The following is a 27,995-nucleotide window of genomic DNA, read 5'->3' on the forward strand; positions in this document are numbered from 1 at the left end:
ACCGCCGGCCGGACCGCGGGCTGCGTCACGGGGACTGCGAGGCGTACGGCGACGCCGAGCAGCGTGTTCGCGGCGTGCGACCCTCCCTCCCTCCCGTGAGAGCTCCGGGCCCTGGTCCCCGGCCGACAGCCGTTCTGCGAGCGCGCGGCGTCCGGGCCGCTGCCCTCTTCCGGCCCCGCGGCGGCCCCGCCTCCTCTCCCCACTTCCTTCCCTGAGCGCGGCGGCGGCGGCGGGGACCAGCACCGGCCTGCGCGCGGAGCGGGCACCGGATGGTGGGCGGGGGGCAGCCGTGCGGGTACGCTGCCCGCGCGCCCCTAGCCACTGCCACGTGGCACCGGCTGCCGGGCGGGGGCCTGGGCCGGGGCCGCGGACGCTGGGGGCGCCTCGGCCGCGCTCAGCCTTTAGATCGGAGAATGCGGGCGGGGTGGGAGCGCTCGGGGTCCCGGAAGTCACTCCAGGGTCGATTTCTCGGCGGGTGCGAGGCCGGCCCCCTCGGAGTGCCCCGGGGAGGTGGTGCTGGGCGTCTGAACATCGCATCCCTTCCTGCGCCCGTGTGTGGGGTGGGAATGCCGGGTGTGGGCCCTGGATCAGAGCTGACGGGGTTGCGAGCGGCGTGGGGTGTGCCTGGGACGGTGACCGAATGTGTCTTCCTGAATCGCTGTACTCAATCTCCAGTTCCCTCTGTTTCTACAGCTGGGCCTCAGTCCTTACAGGGCTCTAGTGGGCTTTCAGCCATGCCAGGGGAAGGTGCCCAGGGAATTAGCAGGACCCTTCCCTCTCCTCCCCCTCCCTCGCCCCCCCATGTCTCCCCCTCCCTCCTATGTAGTAGGTACTTCTCTAGCACCCCACAGCGATGATAGATGCTGACCCTTAAGCCAGGTGGGAAACCAGGCTGATCCAGCACCTGTCTTTTCCTGTTAGGCTTCTCAGTGAGTGACCATGGTTCCCAGCACCGACTCTCCACTGCATCTAGTCGTAGGCACTGCCGCCCTGCACTGTAGCATGTGCCTAAGTAAAGTGTGGAGCCTGAAACAGAAATTTTGGGAAATCCTCGCCTTGCTTTAGACCATATTCCTTGCCTTTCTCAAGATTTCTCCGTGTTGCCCACCCTGTTTTTGTGGTGTCTTCCTTCCTTGCCCTTGTTTCATTCCTTTTGAAAGCGACCACTCCCCTGAAGTTCCAGGACCCCCTTCGTGGGCTCTCCCTGTTGTAGACAGCCTGTGCTTGCCCCTTGTAAACTCAGTTCCAAAAACCTTGCTTTAGGAGTAGCACTTGACATTTTTCATAGTTTCTTCTCATGCAATTCATTACTCAGAGTTGATAACTTCTGTCCCATCTGGAGAACGAAGGGAAAGGGAAGGGAAAAATTATCTGGTGAATATCAGAGTTGGGAAGGCTTCAGATGTTTTCTTTGAATCCATCTGGCGTGGATAATAATCCTGTGTGGTTTAGGATAAGTTACCTAAGTTTTCTGAGTCTCTGTAAGGTAGGATGGCATTGTCTACCTTAGCTAGGAGTAAGGCTCGACTGACATGATGTATATAAACTTTAACAATGTCTGGAATCTATAGATGATCAATAAATATTTCTTATTTCCACCCTCTTCCTGTGCTGACTCCGTTTTGTAAGGGAGATAGGTAAAGGACAGAACAATTTGTAGGCTGGCATAAAAAATCCTATGAGAAAGCAGTAAACCGATAAAATATTGGGGAATGTGAAGCTATAGGTGCCAAACTCAAACTTCTGAAATAGGAAATTTCTTAAGTTTTTACTTAAGACCAGAGACTGTTTAGGGCCCATGTGTTGTGATTTGTGATTGATAAATGTAGCTCAAGTTGCCCATGTTTAGACATCTAAAGGTTCAGTGTGGTTGGGTTGAACTGGAAAACAGATTTACTAAAATGCTTCCTCTCAACTTCTGCTTTGTCACGCTTTTCTTCTAGACCCAACATGAGTGAAGTTTCCTGCAAGAAACGGGATGACTATTTGGAATGGCCTGAGTATTTTATGGCTGTGGCCTTCTTATCAGCACAGAGAAGCAAAGATCCAAATTCCCAGGTAAATGAATTTCCCAGGAGAATGCTTAGATACTCCTAGGCAGGGAGATTCCTGCACATGAGCAGAAAGGGGAGATTCAGTGGACACTTGTCAACTTGAAAGTGCAGGGTCGGTCTGCCTTTTGTGCTGCATTTCTACAAGCTTACTTCTTCCTGTGAGACAGAAAATTGTCACATGCCGTTGTTAACTGCCCCTCGTGCCCCTTCTGGGACCCGGGGTGCACTTTCCTTGGCTTATGGGAACTGCCACAAAAAAAAAAAAAAACAGGCAAGGAGATCGACAGCTCTCAGCACCTGTAGCAGCTGTGCATCTGTTTTGAGTTCTGCAGTCCCTCTGGTTTTATTCCCTGCTTCCCCAGCAGCAGACCAGCCAGTTGCAGGCACCAAGCCTTTGGGCATGTTTCCTTCTAGGTCGGCGCCTGCATTGTGAATTCAGAAAACAAGATTGTCGGGATCGGGTACAATGGGATGCCGAATGGGTGCAGTGACGACCTATTGCCTTGGAGTAGGACGGCAGAGAATAAGCTGGACACCAAATACCCATACGGTAGGGCATGTTTTATGTCCCATTCTGCTTAGTGACACAGCCTGGCGAGTGCCTAATTAAGAAAGTTGGGGCCGGGCGCGGTGGCTCAAGCCTGTAATCCCAGCACTTTGGGAGGCCGAGACGGGCAGATCACAAGGTCAGGAGATCGAGACCATCCTGGCTAACACGGTGAAACCCTGTCTCTACTAAAAGATACAAAAAACTAGCCGGGCGAGGTGGCGGCGCCTGTAGTCCCAGCTACTCGGGAGGCTGAGGCAGGAGAATGGCGTGAACCCAGGAGGCAGAGCTTGCAGTGAGCCGAGATCCGGCCACTGCATCTCCCTTTCGTCATCAACAGCTGGAAAGAAAAATATCCTACTGAATTACCCCCGTTTCCTGGCTTTGTCTCTTAAGTTCCAAAGAGAGCCACGGAGAGAAGCATGGTAGTGGTCACACAGGCTGGCCCTGAGATCCGGGGCTCTGCTGCCTGTGCTGAGCCTGGCAGGCTTCACTGGCAGCCTGCTGGCGTGCACAACACCAGAGCATTGATAGTTGGCTTCTCTGCAGAGGGTCACAGCTCCTTGCAGAGATAGCCGAGGGATGTGCGTAGTGTCTCTGCAGGTTCTTTTTTTACTAGGAAGCAGGGTCGGCTAACCAGGGGCTGGCTCGGGGTTTGGTTTGATGAGAAGCAGGCTTCATTCAGCCCACGTGCCTGATGAGAACATCTGGCTCAAGCTCATTGCTGGGAAGCGGGAAGCAAGCTGTGAACTAGACATCAGGAGATGGAGGATCCAGTTGCTTCCTCCAGTTACAGGGGATGCTGCAATTTCACAGTAGGCTGTGATCAGACCAAAAGCCAGAAGTGAGGCTGGGCGCGATGGCTCACGCCTGTAATCCCAGCACTTTGGGAGGTTGAGACGGGCAGATCACCTGAGGTCAGGACTTCGAGACCAGCCTGGCCAACATGGTGAAACCCCATCTCTACTAATGTTGACATTCTAACATAGCTACATCTACTAAAAATACAAAATTAACTGGGCATGGTAGCAGGTGCCTGTAATCCCTGCTACTCGGGAGGCTGACGTGGAGGTTGTAATGAGCCAAGATTGCGCCACCGCACTCCAGCCTGGATGACAGAGCAAGACCCTATCTCAAAAAAAAGGAAAAGAAAAGAAAAAGAAAAAGCTAGAAGTGTGGAACTGTAAACCTTTGGCTTGACTGTCTGGATTTTCACCTTGAAATTAGCGAAGGGTGCTTCTTAGAGTTTGTTGCCTGTCTGAGCCCCAGGGAAGACTCCTTCAGAGATTGCCTGGGAGGGTCCAGCCACAGCTTTACTTTTCCTTGTGTTCCTTGGAGAATATGCAACTAATGCTGGAAAAGAGGCAAATCATGCTGCGTATGCAGGTTGCTGATTTTTTGTAGGGTTAGGTCCTGTATTTTACGCCTGAAAATGAACAGACTGGCACTGTTGGAAGTAAAAGTAGAGTAAGGCCATCCAAATGGGAAAGATTGTGCCTTCAGGCCGAGGCGTGATTATGACCTTTCTTCTGACTCTCCTGGTAGGTTTTCCTCTGGGTTTTTCTCATGAAGAATTCCAAGTCTACACTTAGTCTAATTTATAAATTTTTGCTAATGTTCCTGAACCTCGATCATGTTAAATAAGCCCCATAAATTTCTTTCTAAATTGCCTAGGGGCAACTCCTCTATGTTTGAAAGAAAAAGGAAAGAGGTACCTGGAGGGAGAGGAGGAATTGAGGACTGCAAAGCAGTCTGGGTTTCCAGGGTGTGAAAAGTAGTTTAGGGATGAAGGGGACCGAATCGTCACATCCTTGATTTAACCTCACCCCTCCCTAGTAGGAGTGGGAAGAGAGGCTCGGAGTTGGGGGAGGGTAAGACTGTCTTCTCAGCCCAGCTTCAGAACTGGTGGTAGTGGATGACTAATTAGAAAAATGTACTGACTCAGAGAAACTTCTTGTCATCCTGATTTTGATTCTATAAGCTTTTGATGGTAAGAAAGAAGGGAAGTGATTAGTTGTTTTTAAGTCCATGCAAAGATAATTTTTCACAGTGTGGTTCAATGTCCCATATAAAAATGGTGAAAGTGGAGGGTCAATATGTTAAAGATCTGCATTGAAATGTGTGACGGCCACAGTCAATATTTCACCGAGTCTAGACAGTGAAATATCGGCCCTTGTGCTGGACTTCGATATGGAGGAATTCTGGGGGATGGCAGTCTATCATACTCAAGCTGGTGCAAAAGATACCCGTGGTTGGACAGTGCAGAGGGGTCCTGGGTGGGCACTGAGCGGGCCTCCCAATGGGACCTGTGCCTTCTTCAGTCACTGAGAGCCCCCAGCAGATCTGTAAGCTGTGACCTGGAAGCCAAGGGCCGTGCAGTCCATTTGCAGCACCTGCCCCACACCCCAGACTTCCCAGCACTCCTGACTTCCGTGTAGCTGATTTTGTTGGTTATGAGACACTGCCTTTTGTCCAAATTGAGGAGAGTGCCTTTCAGAGCCCCTTTCTACAGGGAATTTTTTTAAAAACCTACATAGGTATTTGTCCACCTTCACTGATTGTTTTTTATTGAATAACTGCTGAGCTTCTGGGCACCGGTTGTCTGTCTCCATTATTTCTTATTATCTATACGATACCTCTAGGTTTTCAAAGCTCTTCGCCCTTACTTATCAATTATTCATTTATATGTAGCTATGTTAGAATGTGGACAATTTTCTTTCACGAGAGTAAGCTTGTAATTTGATGTACCATAAAAGTTGTAGAAGGCATTAAATGGTTTTTAAAAGGCATTTAGTATTACTACCGCCATAATACAGTAAAGATGGGCTTTAAGTCTAAATGACAATGACTGTGTATAAACTGTATACTTGTTGTCTTCTCAAGGATTTTCAGGCCACAGAGAAGTAAATGTTTGGTTTGCCTGGGATGTCACAGAAATGTTTGCTGATAACTGACTCAAATGCAAAGGCTTTTTTTTTTTTTTTGCTTTTAAGATTTTCAAGGTTAATTTAAAAAACAAGGGGATCCTGGCTTGAGTTGGATAGCTCACCCCGTTCTTTCCTCATCTGCATTAATGGCGACTGAGCTGCTGTAGCAGGAAGGGTAACTTCATGGGTGATGTGTTACTCCCTGTAAAGGAGCTTTAGAGATAATCTCGAGTTCTAGACAATGATTTTTAACTCTTTTGAATGTACCGGACCCTCTTTTAAATGCCAAAAAACTTCCAGGACCCATGCACAATACTAAATTCTTAGTATCTTTTGAGTAAGAAACTCCACAATGACAAAAACTACTTTGTATCATTAACATTTTATGTTAATCTGAACTTTATTAATTGGATAGCATTTATGTATGTTTGGGGAAAGTTTATGTATGTCCTGGACATGGGATTTATCCAGCTGTGGATATGCTTGGACCCCTTGCAATACCTCAGTAGTGTCTCTGGGTTCTGTGCCCACAGGATCTAAGCCTCTTCCTTTCTTGTAAGTAATTTCTATAATGTCACACATGCAGGGTGACATCTCCTAATTCCAAGGTCAGCGCTCTTCCTGCTACCTCCCTGTGTCTCTCCTGTGGGGCACAGGAATTCAGCTGTACTGAAATGCCAATCATCGTCTCATTTTTTTTGCAGTTGATCAGACTGAGGCTCCCATAAAATAAGGCCTCAGAAATCAGGAGCTCGGGGAGGGGTGGCCTGTGCCTGGCATCATGCAGAAAGCCAGCATGGCTCACTGGAACATTTCTTCAAAGGGGAGTGCAGTGGACTGAATGTGTCTCCCCATAAATTCACATGTTGAAACCCTAATTCCAATACGCTGATATTCGGAGGTGGGGCCTGGGGGACGTAATTAGGCCATGAGGGTGGAGCTCTCCTGAATGGGATTAGTGCCCTTCTAAAAGGGACCCCAGAGAGCTCAGTTACTCTCTTTCCATGTGCAAGGATAGGAGGAGAAGATGACTGTCTGCAACCCTGAAAGAGGACCTTGCCGGAACCTAACCATGCTGGTATCCTGACTTCCAGCCTCCAGAACCGTGAGAAATAAATGTCCATTGTTTCTCAGCCACGCAGTCTATGGGACTTTATTGTAGCAGCCCAAGGGACTGTGACAGGGAATTGAGAATTGTGTAAATTTGAGTTTACCAAGTAACATACAACTTAATACTGCTTTATTAATTCCATAAGTCGGAAGTCGTTAGTCCTGATTGACGCCTTGTGGGGAGGAGGGAAACACACACTACTTGTAACATAATAGGAAGATGGAGCTTTTCCTGGGCTGTGTCTCTAGAGAGGTATTTTTAAAGGGTGTTTTTGTTCTTCCAGCCTTGGGATCAAAACTTCATAAAACTATTTTATTATAATGTAGTATTAATGTGGAAAATGAAAATTCCTTCTGCTAAAGAAGCTTTTTATTCCATCCTTCTCCTGAAAAATCCAAAAGATAATATGATGTCAGTAACATTAAGTGGCAGGAAGAAGGCAATGTTATTATACTAAGAATCTTTTCAGATGAATGACAATTAAAAAACCAGGAAGCAGCAGATTTATCTAATTTACCAGATTAAAAAACTTGGGAAGATTTTTATTTTCTTGAGGGGATGGGTGCTGCTAAACCCGTGATGAAGTGTTCATTTGACGTTTTTCATTCCTTTTTCTTTGTGGAATTCATTACAGTGAAGCACATTTAATCAAAATACCAATTTTATCAAATGGAGGTAAAATACTCTTGGTGATTCAGATATCACTCTTTCCTTGGGTTTTCATAACCAATTTTGATGATATAGTTTACAAATTAGAGAGTTGGAGAATTTGCTTGTTCCTGTTGTTAAACTAATGGGAATTTTTAGTAATGCTTGCCACACGTATCCAGCTGCCCAGCACTTGTGGCCTTGCTGATTTCTGCTGGCGAAGGACTCTGGGTTTTGGTGCATCTCACTGCACCAGGGAGGGAACCACAGAGTCTCCATGTCCCCAAGAGTGGGGGGTGGCCTCAGTCTGAGCGCACTGGGCAGAAATGGAGATGTGGGGCTGTTACCCTAGTCAGTTCCTGTGTCTACAGGGATACCCTAAAAAGGATGTAATGCTGGGAAGGCAAATGCTGAAAAACCTGGAATTAATTAAGGCGAAAGAGTTCAGCAGAGCATCTTAAACACCTTTGCCGGTGTGGGGCAGTGCTTCTTTAAATTCTCTATTTAAATTTCATCTTTATTTTTCAGACTTAGCATATTGTTAAGCATGCATAGATGTCACTTTTGTGATTACTTAGCCATTTACTTTACCCCCTTGAACACTGACATTTTCCTGACTGCCATGCATGTGATATATTTCTTTGGCATCCAAAAGGTTAGTGTTGAGAAACTAATTTATCAAGAAGTTAGGAGGCTGATCCTTCTTAAGCTGTGACTTCCTCACAACTTGTAAGAGCTTCTTAGTAATTAAGATCAAATTTGTTTTTTCAGTCCTGAAATTGAATGCCCCTCTGGTTTTGTCAGTCAGCCCGTGAATTTGATAACTCGCCGTTTCTTTTCCTGCAGAATTTAATTTCACTTACAGCTTCCTGCCGCCCCTCCCCTGCCTGGCCATCTAGTAGTTGTGGCCCGACAGCAGGTCTAATTAGGGACTTTTATACAAAACAACTGTTATAATCAATGGAAAACCTTTGAACAATTGCATAGGAAAGAAATTAAGTAGATATTTTTACGAATCAAGGGCAAACTCAAGTGTGACTGTGTGGAGTTTTAGATAAACAGAGGAACACACCGGTGTATATATGAGACTTCTCCCGCCCCCTAAAATCAACCAGCTCCATGTAAGCATGTTTTACTTTAAGATATAATTGTTTATGAACAGTTTTCAGAAAGGAATAAATAATGATATTTTAATATAGTTTATTTTGATATTTATGTATTTTTATAGTTACAGAATTAATTATTTTTAAAGTGCTAGAGTTTACTATTTCATTGTGAATACCTACAAAAGACATATAGTAACAAAATAACTCCTCATTCTGAAGAGCACATGTTAGGAAAAGCTGAAGTGTTTGGGGGTTGGACCTACCCATGAAAATACACATCTGTGTCTCCTTTCTATAAAAAGTGATTTTTGAATCCGTTCACCTTATACAAGTTTGAAATAAAACTTAATGTAAGATAGTCGTTCCAAGGTTCCCAGAAGTAGGCTGAAGTTTATCTTTGTACTATAATCTCTCAAGATAAAAGGTTTGTTGAAAAATTAGTAGCTTTGATAAAATGTCAGGGACACATGCAAACTAATTTAGAAAACGGCTGTATTAAGTATTTGAGCACATTAATGATCCGAATGCAAATGGATATTCCTTCTTTATTGCTGCTTTTTTTTTTTTTTTTTTTTTGAGACAGAGTCTCACCCTGTCACCCAGGCTGGAGTGCAGTGGCACGATCTTGGCTCACGGCAGCCTCTGCCTCCAGGTTTCAAACGATTCTTCTGCTTCAGCCTCCGAGTGCCTGTGATTACAGGCGCATGCCACCACACATGGCTAATTTTTGTAGTTTTAGTAGAGACGGGGTTTCACCATGTTGGCCAACCTGACCTCAGGTGATCTACCCGCCTCAGCCTCCCAAAGTGCTGGGATTCCAGGCTTGAGTCACTGCACCTGGCCACTTCTTTATTTCTTTAAGTTTGCTGTGTCTTTGCTTAGAAGCACAGGGATCACTGTTCAGTATGGTTACCTGAGAATGATTACTCGCATAGTCTTGATTCTGGTGATCTGTTCTATATCAGTTGTGCTGATTTTGACTGATCTTCTCTGAAATTGGCCTAAATGACTAAAGCTTTATTGTATTTTGAGTTATTTTCATCCAGAATCTCCCTTCAGAAGTTTTGTTAATATTAGCTATATTAAAGTAGAATATGAATATATTGTTTGCTTCCAGAAATACACAATAAAACCTAGTTCTTAGAGATTTTTGCAAATGTTTGTATTGCTTTTTACTTTTACTTTCTGAAGACTTTTTAAAATCTGGATAGGGATATGCATGTCTGTAATACACACATAAGTTGAGTAAAGCCCCATAGTGCTTAAAACAACAATTGGCACATTCACACAGAAGAATCCTGGAGCCGCCCTGAGGAGCCAAAGGGTTCCGGGTTTGCTATGTTTGTGCCCAGTGACTGTGGGGTTGTTAGAGCCATCACCTGACATTTATTTCTCAATATCTCTATGAAGTAAATTATCACTGAAGGCCCTTCCAGTTCTCTTATTCCAAGGAAAAATATAAGTGTGATAGCTTCGATGGCATTAGATTAGTATCTTTTTCTCAGCTTATGGAGTTCTGAAAGTGTTCTCGGTCAAAGCAGAGCTGTAAAAAGCTGTTGGAGGCAATGCCACAGGAGAATGTGCATGTGTACTTATGGATAAATTAATAGAAACAGGCTCCTTTCCCTCCCCCCTCTAACGATTAGAGTCTGGTGCAGTTCTAAGATGAATATAAACCATATGGAGATAGGATGCATGAATAGGAGGGGACGGTCAGACTGTAGGTTACTCCACAGACATGCAGATTAAAAGACATTGGATGAGAAGAGTTTGGATAACAGCAATAAAGAAAAAGATCCTAGCCAAGTATGGAGTGCACACCTGTAATCCCAGCACGTTGGGAAGCTGAGGCAGGTGGATCGTTTGAGCTCAAGACTTCAAGACAAGCCTGGGTAACATGGTGAAACCCCGTCTCTACAGAAAATACAAAAATTAGCCAGGTGTTGTGGTGTGCAGCTATAGCCCCAGCTACTCCAGGGAGGCTGAGGTGAGAGGATCGCTTGAGCCTGGGAGGCCAAGGCAGCAGTGAGCCAAGATTGCACCACTGAACTCCAGCCCAGGCGACAGAGTGAGAGACCCTGTCTCAAAAAAATTAAGAAAAAGATCCTATGTCTAAGTGAAAAAAAGTGTATGATTACATAGGACACACTTAAAACTCTTTGGAGACAAGAGGTTAAGACCAAATAGAAAGAAAGGACTTTAGAAATTCTTTAGAGAACGAGTCAGCATGACAATATTTATTCAAACGAGATACTTGTGTGGCATTGGGAAATCCCTGTGATAAATGCAGGATACTGGTGAAAGCAGGAGAGTTGCAATGCAAGGGAATGGACGCTCCCCTCTGCTGACACTGTCTGAAGGGTCGGTGCCAACCAATTAGTGGAGGTGTAAATTTTCTCTGTGCTTCTTTCAAATGATAGATGCCATAGTAAATTTAAAATATTGAATATGATAACTGAGCATGAATTTTTTAATTCTGCAATTAAAAGACTTTGTTCAAAATGCCATTAATTATGAGTTTAGGTGAATAAAGGGAAGCAGAATTCTGTCGTTTTTCCTTCTACATGTGAGTTATCACTTTTTAGGAATTAAAGTAAGAACTAACAAGTCACCTATTCTCTTACCAGTTTCAGTTGTCTGCCAGTGATGGGGATGTTCTCTGGAGTCATCTTCCTTTCTTTTTAAAATTGTAACTCTGTTTTATAATGCATTGGAGTTTTTCCGACACCGTCACATGTAGTCGTTCGTTCACTGAGCAGACACTTCTGGGGCATTTATTATGTGTTTCACATGCCAGGCACTCTGCAGAGGTCGACAGAATGCCACGGGAGGGACTCTGTTTCTGAAGAGTTTGCAGACTAATTGTGGAGGAGGTAGACATTAATGAAATAAACAGGTATGATTGAATATTCCTTTCTGAGGTAGTCACTTTTTTTCTTTTTTAATGAGACAGGGACCAGACACTGAACCTGCCAGCCCTTGATCTTGGACTTCCAGCCTCCAGAGCTGTGAGAAATACATTTCTGATGTTTAGAAGCTACACATTTATGATATTTGTTAGAGCAGCCCAAAGAAACTAGGACAGGTTTTGTGTATGAACTGGATTGTTCTGGGGCAAGAGTGGAAACAGGGACTCGCCAGTCGGGAGGTGACGCAGTGGATGATGCGAGGGCCTTGGAGGGGGTGGGTGCTGGGGCGGGAGAGGCTTGGCTGGAGATAGGGTATATTTTAGGGGCAGCATCAGGAAGATGGCACGATAAAGGGTGGAAGAGGCAGACTGACTCCCCCAAACAGTTCTGGCTGCAGCGGCTAGACAGGCATACTGAGGAGGAGAAGCAAGATTGTGGAATGATCAAGGAAGATTTAGACACCTGAAGGCTGAGGTGCCCATGAGAGCTCCCTGCAAAGGGTCAGGTGGTCAGGTGGGTGTATGAGGTGGGGATTAGTCCAGACTGGCTGTATCAGGTATGTCTGTGTCAGTGTCAGGTATGTCAGTGTCAGCGACCTGGGTGGCTGATCAAGGGAGCATGAGCAGAGGAAGGAGGCGTAGCTGTGGCTGAGCCCTGAGGGCTCCAGCGCTTAAGGTGGTTGGAGAAAGACGGGCCCATGAGAAGGAGCACACAGAGCAGTGTTTTAAGAAGGAAGGCCTCACTTTGGGAGGCTGAGGCAGGCGGATCATGAGCTCGAGATCGAGACCATCCTGGCCAACATGGTGAAACCCCGTCTCTACTAAAAATACAAAAATTAGCTGGGTGTGGTGGCGCACGCCGGTAGTCCCAGCTAGTCAGGAGGCTGAGGCAGGAGAATTGCTTGAACCCAGGAGGCGGAGGTTGCAGTGAGCTGAGATCGCGCCATTGCACTCCAGCCTGGCAACAGAGTGAGACTTTGTCTTAAAAAAAAAAAAAAAAAGGAGGGCCTGTCAGCTGTGTCAGAGGCTGCCAAGAGGCCTAAGGTTAAAACCTGTCCATGGGGTTCAGCAATGTGGAGATCAGAGGTGATACTGTCAAGTACAGTTTCAGCCAAGTACAGTTTCAGAGGAGCAATAGGGTTGGAAGCCACGTTGGAGCCACTTGAAGGAGAACAGAGGGTGAGATGATGGGGACAGCTTTATTTAGATCGGGCTTTGGGATGTGTGGCCAAGAAGAGAGCAGAGCAGTGGGGTGGCAGCTGGAATGGAGATGAGGCCACGGAGAAGGACTGCGTTGTTCATAGGATGGGAAAATCTGGTTTTGGCTTTGGATTTTGCTTTTCTGCAGCAGACGTTTGTTTGCTGATGGGAATAGTCCAAGACAGAGAGAGTGAGATAGAGGTATCTGGAACAGAGGCAAGGTGTTCCAGGCTGTGAGGATCGGTCTCTCAGACACCCTGGTTGGTAATAAGAGGAAGGACTGAGGGGGGCGGTGGGAGGACAGCAGACACAGGGTCCTGGAGGGAAGGCAGGGTGTGATCAGTTGCAGCATTCTGGTGAAGGAGGAAGGAAGCAACACCACCGGTTGAGAGAGCTGGGAGTTGGAGCTTGGACGCTGGGAGGAGAGAAGAGGTGATTGTGTGGGGTGGGAGAGGAATGTCCTGGGAATGTAAGGCAGTGTTAGGAGCTCACATCTTATTTGAGAATCCCGAGTTGGGCTGTTGCTTCCCGTTTTCTACCTGCCAACACAGGGTCAGTGCGCTGCCTGAGGCAGGCCAGGGAGAGCTGGAATTAATTAGAACATATCCCGACTCCTCTTCCAGTGCCCAGTGCTCAGGCCCGGTTCCCCTCTAAACACTATTAACACACAAAGGAGGCTTTTAAGCTCCATAATGCATATTTGCATCACAGTACTATCAATGCTGATTAGTGCTCTGTTTCTCTTGGTGCTATTGTCACGCATTTTAGGCATCACGCGTGCATTTCACATGAACAGTGGGAAGGGAGTTGGCATGGCCTAGCATGCATGCAGAACAGCTATTTCCACATCCTCCTCCTCCTGACCTGATTGTGTGCCCTTAGCACATAGGGAGGCAGCGTAATTAGAGTTCTGGGGGCTTTATTACCAATAATGGCCGTACCGCAGTCAGAAATCTCTTTAGCCCCGAGCACTACCATTGGGGCTAAGTGGCTCCCCTGGGTGCCGTGAGTTGTCACCTGCAGCTTTAGCAAGAGGCAGCGAGGAGGGGGACAGGGATGGGGAGCAGAGTGGGAGAGAGGGAAAAAGAAGTGGGTATTCTCGCAGGCAGGCTGGGTTGGGCAGGCCAGGACAGCCTGGGCTCAGGTGCGCACAGGTGGGAGAGCGTGGGAAGCACTCACATGTAGCAGGTAGCTCGTCTGTGCCGTGCTCTTGGCAGACGTTAGTCTTTGTAAGCGTTCCTGGAGAGGGATTTGTCTTTCTATTTCTCAGGTCCGGAGGCTGAGGCTGAAGAAGATGCTTGACTGCTAGGTTGGGGGCAGTGTGTGAGGACATGGTAGGGAGGAAGCAGAGGAGACAGGCAGAACCAGGGGTCTCCAAGAGTGCACTGTCGCAGGAGCGGAGACGGAAGTTCTTGCCTCCGCCTTCAGGACCCTGGGCCGTGCGCGGGGAGATGAATGGCGTGGGTGTGGAGGCTTCCCTCAGCCTGCAGCATGGGGCTGCCTTTTAAGTGAGTGACCCACCACTTTCTCCCCAGACCTTGGTAGAATTCCTTTTCACTGTCATTTTCTTCCAGCAGAGACCTCCTCTGTGGACACAGGTGGAAACAGAACAGACCCCACACATTTTCCAGGCATGCGGCAGGTTTCTTCACATCACCCCTGTTTCTCCTCTTTATTTTCACACACAGACTTACACTGTCATGCCTCTCAGGTGGAATCATGTGTCCCTCCGTGGCGGGAGGGCTCAGTTACTTTATCTTCTGAGTAGAAAGGCCACACTGTGCCTGGGGCTGGGCTGGGGGCAGGAGTGTCTCGATTCCAAGGACAGGTAGGCTGTGGGGTGCAGCGGGATCGGGGAGGCAGAAGCGCTGTCACTTGCTGTCTCTGATCAGGAAGACCCCGTTCCTGCCAGCCAGTCTCTTTCTCAGGAAACGGGTCCAGTTCTGAGTACTGGTGACAAAGGCCCAGTTTGCAGAGTTCTTGGGCGTTCACACAGCATTTTCCTACGGTGTCCCTCACTTGCTGTTCGTGTGACCCTGCGAGATGGGAAGAGGTGGCTATTGTTATTCCTCTTTGTAGCTGAGAGAGGCTGGAACTTGAACAAGGTATTACCTTTGTGTAGGCACATCCTAGGATTTAAATCCCTTTGTTCTGAAAGGACATTTGTAATCCTAATACATTTTTCTACAGAAACATGTTACTTGAAGATTCAGTTCCCCTTGCACCTGCGAGCAGTGCCTGGAACCCCCGTTTCCCAGATTTTCTCAGCACGCCTTCAGCAGTCCGGCTGTGTTGCTTTAGCTTACACTTGGGCCGCTGCTGATTTCCATGCTGGGGCATCTGCAGCCCAGCTGGTGTGAGCTCTGCAGGGACCAGACCCACCTCCATCCTGCAGCCTACACCCAGCCCTGTTAGCTCTCCACCCGGCATGGGTCAGTGTGCAGACAGAACTTACCAGAACATACCTGAGAAACAGGGAGAGTTTTAAACTGTTTTCTCTTCTTGCTCCAGCCCTGTTACTAAGGGCTGCTTCCCTGGGTAGGGGACAGGACTCTGTCTGAGCAGGCTTAGAGGGACACAGGCTTTGGAGCAGTCCAGCAGGCTGGAAGGAGGAAGACAGGGCCTGAGCCAGGAGAGGGGTGAGGAACAGAGAGGCTTCCCTTGTGTAACTATCTTAGAGAAGTGATATCTGTTGATTTCTATATGGTGCTCCCTTCCCCAGTTCCACCTTTATTTCAAATCATTTGAAAACCCTGATAATGAGCCAGATTGCTACTTTACTAATAGGAACTTCATGCAGGAGAGATAAGATAGAGGGGTGACATTATTTGGGACCAAACTCTAGAAATCTTTGCTTTAGATTTTGTGGAAGCCATAATTGGGAACACTTTATAGGCTTTTGGGAGAGTGTATTTGGTGGGGGTGGGTGGGGGGCTTAATTGTCGCAGCTATTCTGTTGTTAAATTATTGACGTGAAGGATAGGTACTCCGGAGGCTGGCAGTGACATATGAGGCCCTGTCAGGATATCTTTCAATAATTAAGAAACAAGTAGTTGAAATTCCATTTTAATACCAGAAGCTGTGAAGCAGTTCCATAGATGGATCAGTTAGAGGAGCAAGTGTGTACCCTATCCCTCAGCGGAAGTTTCCATCAGGCCTCTGTGGGCAGCGGGGACTGGGGCAGCAGTGCCTGTGCTCCCAGAGACAACGTGTCCAGGTTTAGCAACTCTGATAACTGTAGGTCCCCAGAAGTAAAAACACTTAGGCCCTAACTTCAGGAAGTAATGACAAAAAGCTTTGTCATCAGAATGGAAGTAGAAGATCCTGTAAATTACTATTGAGTTATTTTTTTTAATGCACAGGTCAACCTTGAACTTGGGTATGCCATTTCATGTCACTTGTTAATTGCAGGGTAGGAACCCAGTAGAAATAATAGAGGGTGATGCTTCCCACCTTTTCATTCCAGAAGGCAGTGAGCAGACGCTTCTTGGCTTGAGTCCTGACCCTTGTCTTGTCAGTGAACAGAACTGTCCGTGCTCTGAACGGCTCAGCTTGGGGTGGTGGCAGAAGGCATTGCAGGCCTGTTCTCAGTGGCAGCAGGCGCTCCATGCCTGGCCTTCTGACCCTGACCCTAGCAGGAGCCGCCACACCAGGCTGCCACCTGTTCAGGTCAGCCTTGGCAGAACAGCCCTCAGGTCTAAGGACATCGTTTTCTTTAAGGAAAATCCTGTGTCACTAAAAATGAGTTGTGAACTAGATCAGAATCTTCATTTTCCTGACTCCAAATTTTCTCCGGCCCCAGTAGTTTCTGTCACGTCTCCATAGCAGATGAAGATCAGTTGAGGGTAGAATAACACTATCACTGCTAAATTATTTGGGCAGCAATTAGAATTTTTTTAGCATTATTTAGGGTTTTTAAACAAACCTATCTGAGTAACCTTATAATACTACTGTCTAAAATAGATATTGTATTAGTCTTATATCAGATGAGGTGAAAGTCAAATCTATAAAACACTGAACTCTTAAATCTAACCAAGGATGGAATATATCCTGTTAATTTGTCAAACTTCTGGAGAACCGCCTACATGAGACAGTAAGGATTAATCAAGCCCTAGTAAGAGAGAATTTGAAAAATACAGTTTTCTAATTATACAGTCTCTTCTCCATGGTCCAAGGTTAATGCAGTTCTGAATTCTGACAGTTAGTAATAGAAAAGAAAAAAAAAAAAAAAACTAAAGCATATGAATTCTCTTATAATTACCTGAAACAGAGAGTCTCTTCTGGCAATCAAAGACCTTCTAAGCATTAATCTGATATTTTCAACATTTGATTCTTTTCCTTTTAAACAAGGTTGGGAATAACTGGAGAGTTGTATGTCACTCTGTGCTTATCAAATATATATGTAGTGTTTGCAGATTTAATTTACTTATTGCTTAGGTGTAAATGTGTAATTCTAGGTTGAACATTTTATCTTTTTTTTCTTTTCTTTCTTTTTTTTTCTTTTCTTTTTTTTTTTTTTTTTACAATTTAGACTAACTTACGAATACTTCCTACATACTGTATCTTTGAAATACTTGGTTCTTACTTCTACTACTAATATAAAAACTAACAATTACTTCTTGGTTAGTTTTTGCTCTCGGATATATTTGTAGCTCTTGCTGCAGTTCATCCAGGCAACACAACCAAAATGTTCACTCTAGGGAAAGGTAAATTTATTCCTTCGTTTATTGCTGTCAAATATCTGTGGTATGTTTATTGTACAGGTTGAGCATGCCAAATCCAAAAATCCAAAATCTGAAACTTTTTTTTTTTTTTTCTGAGACAGGGTCTTGCTCTGTTGCCTGGGCTGGAGTACAGTGGCGCAAACACAGCTCACTGCAGCCTTGACCTCCTGGGTTCAAGTGGTCCTCCTGCCTCAGGCAGCCTCCCAAGTAGCTGGGACTACAGGTGCATGCCACCATACCTGGCTAAGTTTTTTTATTTTTAGTAGAGATGAGCTGTCACTATGTTGCCTAAGCTGTTCTTGAACTCTTGAGCTCAAACGATCTCCCCGACTTGGCCTCCCAAAGTGCTGGGATTACAGGCATGAGCTACTGTACCTGGCCCAAAATCTGAAATCTTTTGCACACCAGCATGATACCCGAAGGAAATGCTCATGGAGCACTCTGGATTTCAAATGTTTGGATTTGGGGTGCTTACCTGATAGGAATAATGCAAATATTTTAAAATCTGAAATCTGAAACAATTCTGCTCCTAAGCATTTTGGATAAGAGGTAATTAACCCATAGAGGAAAGGTACATGGAAGCCCCCGACCACCCAAAAGAAAAGGCCTGGAGAGAAGATGGGCAATTATGGCTAGACTTCAGATTTCAGGGTTTTACAGGTGGATCTGGTGTCTGAGACTCTATGAGCAGATGGATTCTTAGTCAGTGACTGGCCGGGCGTGATGACTCACACCTGTAATCCCAGCACTTTTGGAGGCCAAGGCGGGTGGATCGCCTGAGGTCAGGAGTTCCAGACCAGCCTGGCCAACATAGCAAAACCCTGTCTCTACTAAAAATACAAGAATTAGCTGGGCATGGTGGCAGGTGCCTGTAATCCTAATTACTTAGGAGGCTGAGGCAGGAGAATCATTCGCTTGAAACTGGTAGGCGGAGGTTGCAGTGAGCTGAGATCGTGTCATTGCACTGCAGCCTGGACAAGAAGAGCAAAACTCAAAATTCAAAAATAAAAAGTCAGTGACTATGGGAGAAAAATCAAAAACCAGTATTTTACCTTGGGAAGTGCCCACAAAGGCAGGAAAAATAAAAGGACCTACAGAAAAGTAAAGTTGAACACAAGTGTGTGGTAGTCCTGAGAGGTTTTAGAGTACAGAGGAGTCCAAAGAGAGCAGATGAATCCAAAGGTTCCAGCCCAGAAGAGATCTTGGGTTTTCATGATGACGAGACCCTCAAGTGGCCTGTGGAGCTGGCTCCCATGAGGTCATCAGACCCAGCTGCGCACATTGCTTCCCAGGTCAGCTGGGCGCACTGCTTCCCAGGTCAACTGTGTGCATTGCTTCCCAGGTCAACTGGGCGCACTGCTTCCCAGGTCAACTGTGTGCATTGCTTCCCAGGTCAACTGGGCACATTGCTTCCCGAGTCCACGTCATGCTGGGAGTGGGAGATTGGCTGTGTGAAAAATGTCTACACCACGGAAATTGGCAGATACGTGGTGACCCAGCAAACACAGTTGACACCTGAAACATAATTTTTAGGAATAGTATTTAATGTTGTGTGTGGGATCCATTCTGATCTCTATCCTTCCCTTCTTACCTGTTTCATTAAAACAGAAGAAAAAGCTGGTGTCACTCACTGAACTGATTTCATGACCTGCAGTTTGAAAAACATTGTTTTAGACAAAACCGGAGATTATGTATGCTTTACGGAGTCAGAAGACTAGTATTATTATTATTATTATTATTATTATTATTATTATTTGAGACGGAGTTTCACTGTGTCACCCAGGCTGGAGTGCAGTGGCGCGATCTCGGCTCACTGCAACCTCTGCCCCTCTGGGTTTAAGCAGTTCTCTGCCTCAGCCTCTGGAGTAGCTGGGATTATAGGTGCCCGCCACCACACCCAGCTAATTTTTTTGTATTTTTAGTAGAGATGGGGTTTCACCATCTTGGCCAGGCTGGTCTTGAACTCCTGACCTTGTGATCCACCTGCATCAGCCTCCCAAAGTGCTGGGATTACAGGCGTGAGCCACCGCGCCCGGCCAGAAGACAGTTATTTGAAAAATAAATTGTAGTAACAGTTGTAGATAGGATGATTTCATCTTGAAAGGAGGAAAAGAAGAGTCCTACAAGGCTGACAGGATGACCTCTCTAGACTAAGGACTAAGGATACCTGCTTTCAGGAGAAGAAAAACGAGCAGAGAGAAGCGGCAGCCGTCAGAGATGGAGGGCGGGAGGGGCTGGGAGCACGGCCTTGTGTTTGCCTGGGGAGAGGAGGCCGTGTTTGATAGTGAAAGCTGGTTTTAGAGAAAGTCACCTGTTCTGGAGGATTGAGGAATGAAACTGGAAACCTTAGGAGAAAAGCACAAACATTGGTTGTACTTGGTATTTTTTAAATTGCTTTTATTTAGTTAGCTGGAAATGCACTTTCCCGGATCCACTGTCACTCCTGCAAATTACAAGAGTGCTCAGCCACCCTGTGGAAGGTCATCCAGCTTCCAAGCAGCAAATTGGACCTTGATCCCTCGTGCCGCCCCTTGCTGCAGAGCTCTTTGTCCACACTCGCCGGCAGAGGTGGGGAGTCCAGAGGGGAGGATGCTTGGCCTGTGGCGGTCTGGCCAGCCAGGGCAGGCGTGAGCTCGTCACAGGCCAGGCAGGCATCCAGTGCTCTTTGTGGCCTGAAGTGGATTTGGCAGGTGCCTGTTATTTGACCAGTGTCGGTGGCCAGTCGACACAAGTAAATGAGTTCCCAAACTTGACTCTGACCCACCTGCTTTAAACAAATTGGAGGAAGTCATCAAGTTCGTTTCCCCAGTTTCCTCTCTGACGACAGTCTGGAGGCCGAGGCCTGGCTGAGTCCAGTCTCCTCAGGTGGAACAGGCCCAAAAGGAAGTGCAGGGCGGCCTGGGGGACAGCGAGGGTCAGAGTTTCAGGGCTGTGGAGATCCTGGAGCTGAGAGACGAGTGTCAGCCACAAAGGTGAAGCTGGATTTCAGGACCACAGCAGGCAGCAGCTGGGAGCTGCGAAGTTGGCGGGGCTGGGTTGTGGCCTCAGGTGCTCCTCTGGGCTGGGGCTTCCGGGCAAGCTGGTGATATCAGACGGGGCTGAGGGGGTCTGGGGAAGCGGGCAAGAACCAGCAAGAGAGACCAGGATGGGGTTGATCTTACACCCTCTGCTGAACGCTTGAGTTTCCTGTTTGTCAGTGTCCAGTCTTGTGTATGTGGGATTTTGGATTGTCCTTTTAGAGGCTCATGTGTGCCCGACACACTATTGTTCATATTGCCCAGTAGCTTTATATCTATATAAACATATATATATGGGTGTTAGATATTTATCGAATGAATAAAGGAGGAAATGCAGATTCCAATTATTGATGGTGACATTAAAAGTCCTCTTAAATTCAAATATCAGAAATATGCTCTCCCATCTAATAAATAATTTTTGATGGTGCTGTTATTAATTTTCAGATATAATATATATGGTTTTTATATTTATTTTTAATATTAATCAGATACATATATTATATACGTATTTTTAACAAGAAGCTTTACATTCTTCATCTTGTGATTTTTCGGTTAAAAGAAAGGAAGTCTGCTTATAATCTTGTGCATTATTTCTATGAATCGCCCTCTATACACAGGGATGTCAGATGCTGCCCAAGAGAATCTGTTTCATATGGTAATTTTCACTAATGAATCCAGACCTGTACTGTTACATTTTGCCCCAAACTGCCTGGGATGAAGTAGAGGAAGCTTGTTGCAGTCGGCGTGACAGTTCTTAGAGGATGCTCTCACAGTGTTTCATAACAGATGCAGAGGCTCTGTAGTTCTGAATATTAATACCAGCGCCATCAAAATTATTTATTAGGTAGGAGGGCATATTTCTGATATTTGAATTTAAGAGGACTTTGAGTACTTCCCAACGTCACCATCAATAATTGGAATCTGCATTTCCTCCTTTATTCATTCAATAAATATTTAACACCCATTATGTTCATGGTATCACATTAGACTCTGGGGGAGTTACAAAGAACCTAGGCTGGGCTCTGCCGTCAAGGGGAAAATAAAAGAAACAATTACACGTAATCGTTTTTAACACCAAGCAGCGTGAAACCCAGTTCTGGAGTATCCTGGTCACAAGGGGAGAAGGGGTCACGGGAGCCCCTCCAAGGCCAGCGCCCATGTGGCCACACCTTGCACCTTCCCAAGCATGGGCCCTCGCACCCTTCTCTTGTCTTTCCTTGTCCTCCCATGCTGTTAGGGTTTATGAGACCTGGGAGTCTCGGGGCATGGCTCTGGTCACTCTGGCCAGCGAGGATTATTCTCTGATGGGCTGTGGTCAGTGAAGCACAGCTTATCTGCCTCTTTCGATTTTCCTGCAATACCAGCAGAGACTGCTCAGTTTTAGGCAGGACTGAGACCTCCTAAAACATGGAATTTGTAGACAAAAATGAATACTTCCTAACATTTCCTGAGAGAGCTTTTGGTCAGCCTTACGCCTGCAACATTGCGTTGCTGCTGGGGGACCCAGGCACACAGAGGTGGCTGCAGCTGCACGCGAACACGGGGGGCTGGCTGGGGAGGGTGGCCAGGCCTTCATCTCTCTGACCCAGAGTAGGTGCTCAGTAAATGATCAGCGATGAGGCAAGTGAGTCAGGACTGAAATGTATGAGCACCATAAATTTAGGCCACTGTTCATTTAAAGCCTCAAAATTCGTGGAAGCAAGTGTTACGTGTGGAAGGTTGGCGGGCTGCAGAGGGTAGGGAAGACCTTGAAGATCCCCATGTTTATATTCTAGGTGGTTTGTGTGATGTGGGCCATGGCCAGGTGTCATTCATTAACTCATTTGACACATACTTGTTTTAGCACTTGTGTGCGTAGCATGTGTTGGGATGCCAGGGGAGCCAGAAGGCAGTGCTTCCTTCCGGAACTTGTCTGTGCGTTGGAATCACCTGGGGAATCGCTTACAAATTCAAGCCCAGGCCACAGCGCAGGCCATGACACTCTGCAGGCGTGGGGCACAGATCTCTGTATTTTGGAAGTGCCTAAGGGTGTTCTGGTATCAGAGGGGTTTGCAAGTCACTGCCGTTAGGAGTTTATCATAGAGTTTTAGATCACACCCAGGAAAATTCGGTCACGATACAAGACGGCCATCCAGAAACCTGCTGGGCAGGATGAGGGAGTCAAACCCAGGTCTGTGCTGCGGGCACCACTCATTCCCACTCAAGGAGGACGTCCCCTGTGGATTAGGGAGTGGGAACATCTAGGCAAGCTGGACCTGGGGTGTGCGTTAGCTTTGCCAGGTTCAAGAGAGGGAGGAAGGGGATCCTCTTGACTCTGAACTCAGGCAGGTCCGGATGTGACCTGGGATCACAGGTGGAATGGACTGGTCTGTCAAGAACTCAACTAGTCATTGCCATTGCAGTGGATGAATGTTTTTCTTATAAAAAACTGGGCTGGGCATGGTGGTCCACACCGGTAATCCCACAGCTTTGGGAGGCCAAGATGGGAAGATCACTTAAGGCCAGGATTTCAAGACCAGCCTGGGCAACACAGTGAGACTCCATCTCTACAAAAGATACAAAAAGTTAGCTGGGCTTGGTGGCATGTCTGTAGTCCCAGCTACTTGGGAGGCTGAGTCGGGAGGATCACTTGAGCCCAGGAGTTCGAGGCTGCAGTGAGCTATGATCATGCCACTGCACTCTGGGCGACAGGACGAGACCCTGTCTGGCTGCTGGCGTTTCTCCTTGTGCGTATGTGGGCTGAGCACGATGTGGTGAAGCAGATCTCTCAGGATGGACACGCTCAGCTTCGTCACTTGTTGATTCTCTTGCTCTTAAAATCCCCTAGCCCTCTTAACGGCCACAGTGAACCTCCCCGTGTGAGCAAGTCAGCACGCCCGTGAGCCAGCTCAGGTGGGCACTTTCATGCCCCAGGGTCTGGTGGAGCTGTGAAGTGGAGCTGCGCTTAGGGTGGGGAAGGCGCGTGACCTCGTGGTCCTGGCCGCTCTAGGTGCCTTCAGGCCTCACTGCTCATCAACAGCCAGGCCATGTGGGCCTCATTTGGTATTCTTAGTACTTGCCATTTCTAATCAATTTTTTTACTTGAGTCTGTTATATGTTATTTCAGAGCGGGGAATGGAATGTGTTAACACTTAGTAAATTCTTCATCAGCTGCAACCAAAGTTTTTCTTTCTTTCCCTTTCAAACCCACAGTGTGCCATGCCGAGCTGAATGCCATCATGAACAAAAATTCGACCGATGTGAAAGGCTGTAGTATGTATGTCGCCTTGTTCCCTTGTAATGAGTGTGCTAAGCTCATCATCCAGGCAGGTAGGAAGCGGGTCTTTTCATTTGTCACATTTGCATTGCTGCCTGCTCACCAGTAGCTCACTGCTGATGTGTTTGATCTTAAATTGCCATTGTTTCAATCTAAATTAATTGCACTATCAACTTTGCAAGATATTTCCCGTGTTTTGTTTTTGAATGGTGCCAGGTATTCTAAGACTAATTGCATCCTCTGTGATTCTTAGCATGTTTTTAATTTAGTTTGCAACTTCTTAAACTGCAAGCTGCCAAAAAACAACACAGGCATTGCATATAATTACTGTCAATTTACTGTTCTCTGACATATTGTGCGTAGATTGGGGGGAGGGAGAGAAATGAACTTCTGTCAGAAACAAGGTCAGCTGGGAGATTGTATGAAGTTTTAATTTGTATTTAATACATGGTAGATATTTGAGGATCTCAACATACCTTGGCATATAAATGTCGTAAGACCCAAATGGCACTACTTTCAGGTTTTCTTATGTTACAGTTTCCATAAATCTACACCACTGTATTCTGAATATTTCACCTTTTGCAAACTGTCACATCTGAGATTCAGCTACACTTTGTCTCCATAAATCTCTCGGCTGGAGATTTAAAGACTGATCATGTTTAGCGAGATGTGTGGTTTAAAGGGGCTGTTTATCACCAGCCCCGTGGATCTCAGAGCAGAAGCAGTCTGCTGGTCCTGAGGAGTCGCGTGGGCTCCCTCGCTCTCGCTGTCGCTCTCGCTGTCGCCGTTCCAGGGAAGCTCTCCTCGCGGTGCTCAGGTGTGGAGGCGGCAGCGGGCCTGTGGGCCGGGCAGTGTGGGCCCCACGCCGCAGCCTCCTCTCCCTTCAGAGGCTGGTGGAGCAGCGGCCTTCAGGATTTCTGGCTCCCAAGTTAGCGCTGCCTGCTGAGATCAGGACAAGAAAACAGATCTGCCCTCTGTAGCGCTGGTTCGAAGTGGTCTGCAAAGCCATGCTGGGAAGCACCGTGGTGCCCACCTCTGGATTTGCCAGCAGCCCCCACTCCCTCCATTAGTCCTCCCACTAGTAAGAGAAGCTACCTCGTGAATAAAGATGATTTGATTACCTGTAGTAATGGAAATTGGTTAATCGGATCAAGGCTTGACTACTTGACATGTTTTCCCTTTGCATTTGTTTTAAAAAAAAAATCCATGAAGACTGGAGGGAAGATTAGATATAATCCGCCCTCTGCTGTATTAGAAAGAGGGAGATATGTGTTTCAGTGACTGGACACTGTCTGCAAGCACACTCGGAAAAGGTCATTAATCACAGACACTAAAAGCACTCCAGCCGCTTCCGCCTGTCTTTTGCAGCATCTGTATGTGCGTTTACTAAGGGAGCTCCCATTGTTACCTTACAGGTATAAAAGAAGTTATTTTCATGTCTGATAAATACCATGATAGTGACGAGGCAACAGCTGCGAGGCTCTTGTTTGATATGGCTGGGGTGACGTTCCGGTAAGCAGGGAGAGCGCAGGGCAGGGGGTGGTGAAGGCTGATGAAGAGCCGTATTTGACCTTGTCTCCTCCTTGTGATGCCTGACTTCCACACTTGGAGGTGTCTTTAGAAATGCAAGGGCATAAGAATTTAAAGACTCTTATAGGGGTAGATATTTAAGAGCAGTGACAGGAAAATCTGAAGACAGTTTGTTTAATGATTGTACTTTAATTTCAGGAACTTTTCAGGAGTTAGACTAATTATTCAAGTGAGAAGTGTAAACATTCACAAGTTTTATAATGGGAACGCCAAACCTTGGTAAATTTTGCAAATGTAACAACTTTGGCATAGAAAATTTAGGATGGAAGTAGCCTGCCAGATTGAAAGATTGGGGATTCTTTTCTTTCTTTTTTTTTTTTTTTTTTGAGACCGAGTCTCTGCCACCAGGCTAGAGTGCGGCGGTGTGATCCTGGCTCACTGCAACCTCCACTTCCCAGATTCAAGCAATTCTTCTGCCTCAGCCTCCCCTGCCACACCCAGCTAATTTTTTTGTATTTTCAGTAGAGACAGGGTTTTACCATGTTGGCCAGGATGGTCTTGATCTGTTGATCTCATGAGCTACCCACCTTGGCCTCCCAAAGTACTGGGATTACAAGTGTGAGCCACCTGGGAATTCTTTTTACAGCAACATTTTGCATTGAGGTTTGAAGTCTTACGGTTTTTATGATTGTCTTTGCTAAGAAAAGGTTGTGAGGTATATTTTACTTGCAAGTAAGCTCAACCACCTTTAATTCATGGCAGAAAATTCGGTTGGGACTCTATAGCCTTCCAGCGCTTCATGGTATTGGCGTTCAGCAGCGGTGGGACCGTTGTCATAGGTGACGTGCCTGGCCCCCTCTGCTGGTCATTAGGAATATGGCTCAGCGTATCTCATGAACTCAACTGTGGTGCTTTCTGAGACTTTAAATTCAAATTATTTACTTACTTTCTTGTTCAGTGATTCTTGAAAGAATTTGTTTTGTTCCCAAATATTTTCTTTTTAATTGTTGTAGAAGTAATGAGGAATGAGTGAAAAGTTAATGAGCAAAAAAAAAAAAAAAGAAAGAAAAAGTTGGTTTATTTTATGTTTGCATTATTAGAACGTAATTTGAAAAATTACTCCTCACTAAAGGTAGTCGTTTTTTGCTATGTATAAGTGGCAAAAGAGAATTTACTATTTTTTTTTGCATTAGAGCAACTCCAACTTGGCTGCCAAAATTTTCTAGAAAAGAAGATAAATCTGATGGGAAAGCTAGTAATCAGATACCATGTTGTGCAGCTAACTTGTTAGAAATCCTTTGACTCCCCACTAATTCATGAACTCAGATAGCTGGAAACCATACAAACCACACTACCCCACGCATCTTTTTTTGTCTTAGTCTTTTCTGGTCCGTGTTTCTCTCTCTAGGCTGCACTATAATTGGCTCCTATAGAGATAAAGTAGCAAGTGAATCCCAGGACATTTTTTTCTCTGCACAGAAAATACGAGTTAAGCCAAAGTAAACAAATTGCTGTAACTACTCACCAGATAATAACTGTATTTTGTTTTTGTTTTTGTTTTTTTTATTTTTAGGAAATTCACACCGAAGTGCAGCAAGATTGTCATTGACTTTGATTCAATTAACAGCAGACCAAGTCAAAAGCTTCAGTGAGTTACATCTCATTAAATCGCCAGGAGATTGGGATTATCCTCTTCTAAGAAGCTGCTAATGCCTTTCATCTTGAAGTTACACATAACTTTTTACTAGCCAGTACGGCAAAAGTAGACATCTAAAGAATATAAAGCCTCAAATCTTCCTTACTGTCTCTCCTGTCACATAGAATCTACATCTGTTTGAACTATTGATTTAGGGTTTAAAATAGGGGAGCCTGTGGTGGCCTGGTGCACAGGGCTGGAACAAGGGCGCTTCCCCTTCCTGTGTCCCGGCTGGCTGGGATGCTTGTGGCTCTTCAGAGGAGCATCAGCTGTCTGTGATCCGCTGCAATCCGGCAGCCTCTCTTCACTGCTACATGTGCTGGAAGGACAAATAAATAATTGTTGTTGTGTTCTTAGCGGGGACGAGCAGACAAACTGATCTGAACATCTGGCCCAAGTGAAGCATGGCATATAGTGCCCTTGGAAGAAAATGAGGCCTCAAATGACAGTAGCATTGAAGTCTTTGCTGCGGAGTTGAGGGAAACCCCCAGCCACCCTCCTGGAATCGGAGATAGGGCGGCACATCTGTCCTGACAGACGAGGAGCGTAACTGAACCAGGAAGACTGCCTCCATCCCTGCTCTCCCGCTGCACCCAGGGTGGTGGCATGTTATCCCTCTGGGGGTGGGGCCCCCTGCTGTTTTGGCTCAGTTTGGGTTTGTTGGTCACATGGAGCTCTTCCATTTCGTTTAGCTGAATAATGAGTTGTTCCTAGAGGAGACAGCCTATCTCTCCTTGTTACCCCCAAAGCCCATGCCCTGCCGTGGTGGCAGCTGGGGCTGTGGATGGGAGGGGTCCCGGGTGTGGACATGTTGCCCCCTCCTCCGCATGCCAGCGTGGTTCATTGACAAGCCCCTCTGCAACTGGAGAGAACATTAATTCCTGTCCCGGAAGTGGACTGTGAGCAATGCCGCCCACGTGGAGACAGTTTATTGCAGCACTATTGGTGTTCAGAGCTCCTCTGTGCCCTGGCTCCATGCCTTCATCTACACAAACATCACCTTCCTAATCACCGCGGGGCGGGGAGCATGTGGCTGTGCCCCTTTAATCTCATTTCATTTTTATTAAACATGCTCAGTACCTGTGTTGAGAAAAGGCTTTCTTTATCCTAAAGATTATTACCTTTTTAAAGTGCTCTTATATTTTCATGAGTTTTTATTTTGTCTCTGAGATTTTGTATTCCACATTCTAGGGTATTCTGTAATTTGGCTCCTTACCAATATTAAAATCTTATTAAAATCTACCTTGCCAGAGCATGTACGTTTTTATGTT

At 46.2% G+C, this 27,995-nt stretch overlaps 1 protein-coding gene across 4 annotated transcripts; it reads left to right on the forward strand.

The window, feature by feature from the left end:
- On the forward strand, positions 1 to 27,974 carry DCTD (dCMP deaminase). 4 transcript variants are annotated; one of them, XM_031664157.1, is made up of 6 exons: positions 1 to 272; positions 1,944 to 2,058; positions 2,469 to 2,604; positions 23,435 to 23,551; positions 24,914 to 25,010; positions 26,602 to 27,974. In XM_031664157.1, the coding sequence occupies exons 2-6, from the start codon at positions 1,951 to 1,953 to the stop codon at positions 26,678 to 26,680; spliced, it is 537 nt and encodes a 178-aa protein (XP_031520017.1). In that variant the 5' UTR covers positions 1 to 272; positions 1,944 to 1,950; the 3' UTR covers positions 26,681 to 27,974. The 4 variants fall into 4 exon arrangements, with proteins under 4 accessions (XP_031520017.1, XP_031520015.1, XP_031520014.1 ...); XM_031664155.1 differs by having other exon boundaries at positions 103 to 295; XM_031664154.1 differs by lacking the exon at positions 1 to 272 and adding an exon at positions 458 to 475.
- The last annotated feature ends 21 nt before the right edge of the window (positions 27,975 to 27,995 follow it).

This window comes from Papio anubis, chromosome 3 (assembly GCF_008728515.1).
Source record: "Papio anubis isolate 15944 chromosome 3, Panubis1.0, whole genome shotgun sequence".
NCBI classification, from domain to species: domain Eukaryota; kingdom Metazoa; phylum Chordata; class Mammalia; order Primates; family Cercopithecidae; genus Papio; species Papio anubis.